A 10000-nucleotide genomic window follows, 5' to 3' on the forward strand; every position below is an offset into this window, starting at 1 on the left:
ACAAAACTTTCCGTTTGCAGCGATACCTGGTTGACCACATGAGGTATGTAGTAAGTTTAAGATAATTTTGACTATCTAGTTCAGTTCATTTGATATGCAGTTTAAAATATTTTTCATATGTGACATGATGTATAGTACTTTTCTTTTCTTTTCCCCCTAGTGATTTTAATGGTCAAGTGAAGAAAATTCTTATCACAATAACTGCTGTAATATTAGAAATTCAGTGATGACCTGATTCTTCTCTGATCCTCAGCACATTTAAAGAATTATTATTCCTCTCTCAAACATTGGGATGATTTTTTCATACGTCTCTTGTGTACCATACAAGTTTTCTTTATTATTTGACTTTTACATACTTATCACTTTAATTTTTATATTATACCATAAAGTTTAGAAATTTCCTTTAGTATTTAACTATTAAATTATAAGCAAATTTACTTATGTGTAACCTCATGAACCCTATCAAACCCTATCATAACATTACCTTCAGATTACACACCGGACGCGGTACTCACCAGTGTAAGCACTGCGACAAAAAATTTTTACGACTGTCACACTTGAAGCTGCACATGGAGATGCATGACAACTCACACAAGTCTCATTCATGCATACATTGCAACAAGAAGTATATGAGAAAGCAAGGTTGGTGGGTTTGTTTTTTTATTTGTGTGTGTGTTCTTTTCTTTCTTTCTTTCCTTCCTTTCTTCCTTCTGCTTCTTCCTTTTCGTCTTCTTCATCTTCTTCATCTTCTTAGTCTTCTTCTTCTTCAGATTGAATATTGGATACCAGAAATATTAATGGATTATTGATACCTTTGTAATCATACCTGTGCCTCTTTGATCAATAGGCTGTGTTATAGTTTTTGACTTGGAAAGATATGCTGTATATTTTGTCTGATGATGGATACAGTAGCTACATACTCTATATCTTATACGAGGCATACCAAGGGAGCAGTACATAGAGGTGTTACTTATGGAATGTGAATTCTAGTTTTATAGTACAGTATTTAGATTATAAACCCTGTAAAATAGGTTCTTGTGTTTACTTTATCTAAATGAAGGTACTTATTACTACAGTGACCAAGCAGTACGGTTTATTGGCAGATAAAGAAAAGGTTTGAGAGTGAATAATTCTGCAATGCAAGAGGTGATGTTAATGTGTCAGTATTACAACTCCATCAGTAATGAGTTAATTCTGAAGTAAATGTAATATTAGAAAAATATATAAAAACTATTATGATAGTGTGCAATTCTTTCTTTCTCATTTGGATCGTGTCTACATGCTTTAGATAGCCATATCTCAGTCCCCTAAGTTTGATTCCGATGGTTATTCTGACTTCACTTGAACTTCATTCCTTCTTTAGTGACTGGAAATATAAAATAGACTTGAAAATAGAATGAAAGGCATCATTCAGAGCTAATGGGTGTTTTTACTTTGCAGACTTAATGCAACACATACGAGTCAAGCACAGTAGCACCGCAGGCAAGAACGACGACGGAGGAGAAGTTGTGTGAGTATTTTCATTTTTGATGATAGCGTGAAGGTGGAAAGAAATAGTAGAATAGGGTGATATACCTTACCTTATTTTACCCTACCTTATTTCATCTCATCTCGTATTACCCTTTATGGTTGGTATTTTCCCCCCAGAAAAATTTATATGCATTTTTTTTTTTTTTTTTTTTTTTTTTTATGTACATTACTTTAGTATCTCTTGCTGTGTTTTTAGGGCGGATGGTGGGTTCCAGTGCCCAAGTTGCGGTGTTCTTTTCCCTACAACTCTGAAACTTAGGATGCATGAGGTCACCCACCAAGGTAAGGATTTTTTTTTTTTTTGTGTGTGTGTGTGTGTGTGTGTGTGTGTGTGAGTGTGTGTGTGTGTGTGTGTGTGTGTGTGTGTGTGTGTGTGTGTGTGTGTGTGTGTGTGTGTGTGTGTGTGTGTGTGTGTGTGTGTGTGTGTGTGTGTGTGTGATGTATTATTTTTTCACTTTTTTTCTTCTATCTTTTTCTTTTTCTTCTTCTTTTTCCTCTTCTTTGTCTTCTTCTTCTTCTTTTTCTTCTTCTTCTTCTTCTTCTTCTTCTTCTTCTTCTTCTCCTCCTCCTCCTCCTCCTCCTCCTCCTCCTCCTCCTCCTCCTCCTCCTCCTCCTCCTCCTTCTCCTCCTCCTTCTTCTTTTTCTTTTTCCTTTTTTTCTTTTTCTTTTTTTTTTTTTTTCCTTTTCTTCTTTTTTTTCTTCTTCTTCTTCTTCTTCTTCTTCTTCTTCTTCTTCTTCTTCTTCCTCCTCCTCCTCCTCCTCCTCCTCCTCCTCCCTTTCTTTTCCTCCTTCTCTTTCTTCTCCTATTATATTTGATGTCAATTAAGTAATATGAAAAGCAGTATTTTACTTGTAAATTGAATGAAAACTATAGCTGTAAATGATAATTTTTTTAGACTGTTTTACATAACTGAGATAAGAATTTAGTTAGAACTTTGTAATTAAGGGGTTTTAGTGGCAGTTACATGTATGCATTCCTTAGGATGTATTTTTTGAGATTATCCTTTTCCCCCTTTTTCTTTCTCTCTCTCCTTTTTTTCTTGTCTTTTTCTTTTTCTTTGTCCTTCTCCTTCTTCTTCTTCTTCTCTTCTTCTTCTTCTTCTTTTTCTTCTTCGTCTCCTTTGTTTTCTTCTTCTTTTTCTTCTTCGTCTCCTTTGTTTTCTTATTATTATTTTTCTTCTTCTTCTTCTTCTTCTTCTTCTTCTTCTTCTTCTTACTCTTACTCTTACTCTAGCTTTGTATTATATCATTTATATGATTGGAATATTTATAATATTTTCCACTTCTAACCCTTTTTCCTCTGTTCATTCCCTTTACAGCTTCCAAGCCTCCTTACAAATGTCAGGAGTGTTCGCGTGAGTTCCCGAGCCTGAGCGTTCTCAAGCGCCACTATCTGATCCATTGGAATATTCTGCCTTTCACTTGCACTGTGTGTAGCAGGAGCTTTAGGTGAGTTTTTCTGTCGTTCATATATTCATGAATACAATTATTTACACAAAGCGCATGAATGTGTGTGTGTGTGTGTGTGTGTGTGTGTGTGTGTGTGTGTGTGTGTGTGTGTGTGTGTGTGTGTGTGTGTGTGTGTGTGTGTGTGTGTGTGTGTGTGTGTGTGTGTGTGTGTGTGTGTGTGTGTGTGTGGGGCATAGTCTCTGGGCTGTCAGACTAAGAAGTAAGAAGATGGATTGGAGCCATGAACTCAATCAACTAGAGCATTTGGTGATGTCACTTCCTATGCTACATGTCCCGAAGGCCTTGATACTACCAGTTTTACTGTATAGAAGTGAATCCTGGACACTGTCTAGTGTCTCAGAGTCTCATCTTGATGCCTTTGTAACAAGTCCCTTCACTGGTTCATGGGGTACAGTTGGCAGGATCAACCGACAGCTACACCATGAGACTGGCATGGGACCTGTTAATTGCATAATCCAGGACTGCCAACTCAGGCTGAGAGGACCTGCCTGGAGACTTGCCATGAGGGACCCCCATCTCTGGAAGTGAAGGGTGGGTGCAGCCATGCACCCCCATCGGTATGTGTGTGTGTGTGTGTGTGTGTGTGTGTGTGTGTGTGTGTGTGTGTGTGTGTGTGTGTGTGTGTGTGTGTGTGTGTGTGTGTGTGTGTGTGTGTGTGTGTGTGTGTGTGTGTGTGTGTATGATGAATATTATTATTATTATTATTATTATATATATATATATATATATATATATATATATATATATATATATATATATATATATATATATATATATATATATATATATATATATATAATATATATATATAATATATATATATATATATTATGAATATGAATATGTACAATATGTATAGGAGTACACAATATACTTGATTGTATATAATAGATAGATAGATAGATAGATAGATAGATAGATAGATAGATATACATTCATTTATGTATGAGTATGTAGAGTATATATATGAGTATGTACAATATATATATGAGTATATACAATATATATACAAGTATGATTATATACAATGCACATATAGAGTACATATATATTTGTCATATTACTTGACCTATTACTTTTTGCCAAAAGAATAGAAAGGAAAACTGTACAGTATATATGTACAGACTATTAATTATCATTTTTTTACCTTTATTATTTATTATTTACTATTGACTATACTATTATTGGGGCCGCGGTGGCCGAATGGTTAGAGCGTCGGACTCCAGACTGTCACGACGGCAATCTGAGTTCGAGGGTTCGAGTCACCGGCCGGCGCTTTGTTCCCTTGAGCAAGGAACTTCACCTCGAATGCCTACCTAACCACTGGGTGGCCAAGCCGGCCCAAGTCACTGCTGGTCCCAAGCCCGGATAAAATAGAGAGAATGATTACCTTAAAAAAAAAAAGGTAACACCGGCACTCTCCGTGGAAAGGAACTGGGGACCCTACCACGTACTCACTCCAAGAGCATCATAACATGAAAACTATAATTAAGTATCATGCTGTGACCACGGCGGCTCAGACATGAACCTACCGTTAAAAGAAGAAGAATACTATTATTTATTATTGTACTATTACTACCATTACTACAGTTTCTTTTGTTATTAATAAATATAAATTATTTACTGTGCCAGTTATGCTTACACATGATATCTCCCCATTCCAGGTACAGCCAGAGCTTGAAGAGACACATGGTAACCCACACTGGTGAGCGAAACTACACCTGCATCCACTGCGGAAAGAGATTTGGCCTGAAGGGAAACCTGAACACTCACTTGCAGCAACACAGTGCACAGAGAGTCTTCTCTTGTCTAAAGTGTGGTAGGTTGATGATGATTTATAGATATATAGGGAGTAGGTCACTCCAAGAGCATCACAACGTGAAAACTGCAATTGAGTATCATGCTGTGACCACGGCGGCTCAGACATGAACCTACCGTTAAAAGAAGAAGAGGGAGTAGGTGGATAGAGGAATTAGACTTTTTTTGGGGGGAGGGCTGGTTTAAGAGCAATAGGGTTTTGATAGATCAGTTCCTTTGGGGTATGGTAGGGTTTTGTAAGTGGTTTTAATGCATGGGAGGATTTTGTCTTTGAAATGTGGTAGGGTTTTAAAGGTGTGTGTGTGTGTGTGTGTGTGTGTGTGTGTGTGTGTGTGTGTGTGTGTGTGTGTGTGTGTGTGTGTGTGTGTGTGTGTGTGTGTGTGTGTGAAAGAGAGAGAGAGAGAGAGAGAGAGAGAGAGAGAGAGAGAGAGAGAGAGAGAGAGAGAGAGAGGGAGAGGGAGAGGGAGAGAGAGAGATTTTCCAGACAGTACAGTCCTTTGATGTGTACTTCATAAAAGCTTCCATTTGCAATGCTAAAACTTTATGCTATATTTAAACTATTTAGTATATTTTGTTATACCCAGAACTTACATTTTACCTATATTTATCTTCCCAGTCTACTTGCTGTTTTATTTAAACATGTTTCTGTTTGATTATTTAAAAATATAGATTTTCTTTTTACTTGGATTAATGCAGTTTTTTTGCTGTATTGTAAAGCAGATATTTGATATGAAGTAAATTTGATTGATATTTTCCGTTACTTTTTTATTATTCTTTATTTATTTCCACCTCCAGGAGACAGCTTTACAAGTAGACGGGAGCAGAAAACTCATTTTTGTAGTCAGATGGCTCAGGGCAAATCGTCAGACATAAACTGCACTGATTACACTGTTCTCAAGAAAGCAAATGACTACATGGAGTACGAACCGGTTGAGAACTGTACAAATGATTCTCAGGACCCAAATGCTGCAGAGGCCCTCAGCAACTTTGTCCCCAACACTACTTTAAGCGACATGACTGGGGTCACTCACCTGATATCGGACAACAGCATCAGTGACATAACTACTGTGGCTGGATTGGTTCCCAACAGTTTGACAAGTACATCAGTTGGCCATTTAATAGCACATGTGCCTATCAACGAAGCAGTCCCGAGCACAAGCTTCAGAGAGTTGCATCCCCAGGCTCACAAGACGTCACACCCAGCTAGTGAAATTCTCGAACAACCAAATTCACCAGATGCTTATGAAAATAGTACTATGCTAGAAGGAGTCCCAGCCCTCTCAGGCAAGCATGAGGCTGACGTTCTCTCCCAAGCCTTTGCTGTGATGGCTGAAGACAACATCATTAGAGAGTGCGTCAATCTCGACACTTGCTCACAGTTGCCACAGGATGCCCAGGACAGCCCAGGAATGGACTCCACAATCTATACTTTGGTAACGGTGGATGGGGACAATTCACAGCCAACTTTAATCAATATTCCCTCTATCAGTAATGCCGGCGTGGAGGAAAATGTGACACTACAGATCAATTTCCCAGAGAGTGGGTCAGAGGTTTCTATTATTATTGGATAAATTGTGATTGCTAGTTTGTAAACTTGTTTGAGTATGTCTTTATTGTTGACAAACTGTTCTAATATGTATATATGTACTGTGGTTGTTATATTTATATATCTTTCAGTATTTATTTTGTTGTTATTTTTTTTACATTTTTATTTTTTTAAGATTCTTTTTTTATGTATAAATTGACAAAATGATGAAGTCTTTTATTCAATCCAAACTTTTTAGATATATGAAAATATTATGTACATAACCAATAATCTTGCATATTATACCAAAAACTTAGTACATAGAGCAAACTATTGTTACACGTAAGTTATTGATTTTGAAAGCATTATAACTGACCCTTGACCAGGATGAAGTTGATCATTTTCCTCCTGTTTTAATATTATAAATTAATTTCCAGTATCTATACAAGAGAGTCTCCTTACACACTAATGTACAAACCAACTTTACATCACAATTATTGATTAATCAAGTTTTCTAGGGAATATATCTTAATGTTACTTATTTTACACAGTGTGAATATACTCACAGCATCTGTTAGAAATGAAGCTTTTATCCAAATCCTTTTCTAATAAGCTTCTTGTACTTAATATTGATCCCAGAAGCCATTTATAACTGTTTCAAACTGAAACTGAATACTGGTACTGAAGAGTAACAAATCAGTTTTCCTTTTCACGCAGAATTAATGATTCCATATCAATTTAGAAGTAGATCTTGGTTTCGTGTTAAACTCCACATGGAAGGTATTGAGAAATTCAGAGCCTGCTTCACCAAAGAGAAAAATATTATCAGTTACAGACAACCAAAAACAGGGCTTTCAATGACCAAAGGTTTCTTCAGCTCATTTATCAGTATTTATTCATTTACCTTTTGCAGTATTGACAGGGACATTGATGTGAAATGAAAAAAAATTATAAAAATAGTTACAGTAAACAGAAATGTACAGTTATGTCAGATGCTTTGGAAATGTATAGGTAAGATTTCAAAAACTGCTTTGAGATTATTAAAAATGTATTATCTTGACCCACAGCTCAACAGCAGTTAAAATAAGAGGAGTATAGATCTACCTAAGACCCAGATTTCTTAATAGGGGTAAATAAAAGTTGAATATACAGCTATAAAGGATTTAGATTTCCTGGTAAGTGGCAAATAAAAGTGAGATAAGGATACACCAACAGACAACATATCATTTTGACTGGTTTAAAGGTGGAAAATACCTGGAGAAAGTCAGGAAAAATGCTTTAAACAAATACCTTGAGGAAGGAAAAAGTTAATATATAACTGAAATTCCAAACCCCAAATGCAAGAAATAATTAAGCAAACAGATATTAGACACTTACAGGATTCAACATTTTAATTAGTTGTGAAATATAATGACAAATTTGGATATTGTGTGCTGGATGTACCATTTATCATTTTACTTTTGTTTTGGTTAGTCTAAGCATCCTACCAACTACACCACAAATATACATATTTGTCCAGTATAGTTATGAGACATCAAGTTGTTACTTTCATCATGAGGGTAGTTAGCATCAGAAATTCATTAGCAGTATTTACAGTTCAAGAAAAGGAAGAGTGAATCACAATTACATCATACAGCAACTGAATCAAACACCGAATGCTATATGAGAAACTAAAGTATGATTACATGCATTACCACTAAATGTGTAATTGCATAAAGAGGACCAGTTAACAGGGACAGGGTGAAACTAGCCCTCCTGAATCTCACTGATCTGAACTGTAAGTATGTTTACTTTTAAATCATTGCAATGCAATGATATTATGCATTAAGGAATACTTTAGGTTCATAATACATATTCTGAGATGAGAGACTGCCTGTCATTAACAGCTCTCTCCATGCTAAATATATATATATCTTGCAGGACTAAAGACAATATGAAAGATAATGTAAGTACTCACACTGCAGATTCTTTATAACCTCTCGAGTGTATAGAGATGAAGGAAATGTGATATATTCAGTGAATGAGGGTTAACAATATAATGTTCATCATTACCCAAATATCCATGTTTGTTCTTAGTGCCCTTATAGCCAGAGTCAGTTGCACATAATTTTTGGTGTAACATAAATAAAATGTCTGGAGACCTATCCAGATTTTTTAAAGTACAATTACTAGAGAGACTTCTTCCTATGGGCAAGAATTATGTTTAGGATTTTTTTTTTTTCTGCATCAACATCTAAGGTCATTAGCATCGTATTTAAAATACAGCAATAGGGTGGAACCTGGGGGCAAAGTCGTCCAAGTATATCATTATGATAAAGTCTTGTGGTAAAAAGGGTAAAAATGAGTTAAAGATTAGGATACGTGGACAGAAGGGGATGAAGAAGAGAAAGAAAGAAAAGGAGAAGAAAAGGCCATGCAAAATTTGCTGAGGCAAAGTAGGGGTGATCAGTTCTACTACCTAGGTGATATGTTGAGTGCCATCGGTGGAGCCGAGACAAACTCAGTAATGCATGTAAGAACAGGCTTGGCAAAATTTAGGGAGCTCTTGCCCCTTTTTACATCACAGGTGTTTTCACACAAGAAGAAAGGGAGTCTCTATGCAGCTTGTGTCAGAAGTGTCATGCCTTATGGCTTGCAAGAAAAGAAATGCAACTGGGTAGATGGATCTGTGGTGTAATCCTTCATGAAAGAAAATCTTCAGAGGAACTAAGAGATAGCCTTGGCATTGAAAGTATCTCCAATATCATGCAACAAATGCATCTCAGGTGGTTTGGCCAAGAGGAGAGAATGGACACAGAAAACTGGACCAGTAAGTATAGAAACTTAATGTTACCAAGTACCAGTGGTAAAGAGAAGGCCAAACAAGACCTGGCAACAAATAATTTAAGGGGACTTGTGTGAATTGGGGATAGACTGCAAGACCATGATGCTTGGGAAGTCATTAAAAACCCTCATCCAACCTATGTTAGCTTGGAAAATGGATGTTAAACAAAGATGATGAGTCGAGTCCATATATTGTTGCATTGTTCTTTATGGCACTGGAGTTCCCATAGTTACTGGTTAAGAAATAAGATCATTATTCCAGTGTATGATTTTTTTTTTTTAGATATATTATTGTACAAAAACATTATGCAGTTTATCTACACTTACATTAAATATGTGCTTTCAGTTCACTTGTTTTTCACAGCTGTTCAGACAGTTTAAGTATGATGAATGGGTACTGTTTATACTTGGTCAGTTTACCTTGTACCTTTGCAATAAACATGTGATAAATAAGCCAATTTTTCTCTGTACCTGAACGGTATACCCTACATTTCATGTTATGTAGTTACCTCATGAATCAAGAGTGGCACAAATGCATCAGTAACCTCTGCAATCTTATCTTGATGACTGCTGCAAATTGACATGGTGTATTGAAAAGCATCACTGGAAAGTGTCAGTGAATAATTATCATTCTGGATGAGACTGTGTTACTTCCACCACCACCTCAAGGAGGATATGAAATAAAGTTTAGTAGAAATGTGCAGACAGCATAAACTTTATTTTCCACAGGCTGAGCACTGATTAACACGTATCATAATTATCTACTGAAAATTTTCTGCTGCATCATTAGTGGCATATTCAAAATATAGTGATATTGTGAGCTTTGGGGGCAAA

General features: G+C 36.2%; 1 protein-coding gene across 2 annotated transcripts in view; it reads left to right on the forward strand.

Moving 5' to 3' along the window:
- The window catches only part of LOC119598112 (zinc finger protein 84-like), a 12261-nt gene extending 5690 nt beyond the window's left edge, over positions 1-6571 (forward strand). For both annotated transcript variants that reach the window (XM_037947734.1, XM_037947733.1), the window contains 7 exons: positions 1-43; positions 491-642; positions 1441-1510; positions 1727-1812; positions 2850-2979; positions 4665-4819; positions 5614-6571. The exon at positions 1-43 is cut by the window's left edge and continues 35 nt beyond it. In XM_037947734.1, the coding sequence (XP_037803662.1) occupies positions 1-43; positions 491-642; positions 1441-1510; positions 1727-1812; positions 2850-2979; positions 4665-4819; positions 5614-6389 (1412 nt within the window). In that variant the 3' untranslated portion in view covers positions 6390-6571. The remainder of the gene's footprint in view (positions 44-490; positions 643-1440; positions 1511-1726; positions 1813-2849; positions 2980-4664; positions 4820-5613) is intronic.
- Positions 6572-10000: the final 3429 nt, after the last annotated feature.

This window comes from Penaeus monodon, chromosome 40 (assembly GCF_015228065.2).
Source record: "Penaeus monodon isolate SGIC_2016 chromosome 40, NSTDA_Pmon_1, whole genome shotgun sequence".
NCBI lineage: Eukaryota > Metazoa > Arthropoda > Malacostraca > Decapoda > Penaeidae > Penaeus > Penaeus monodon.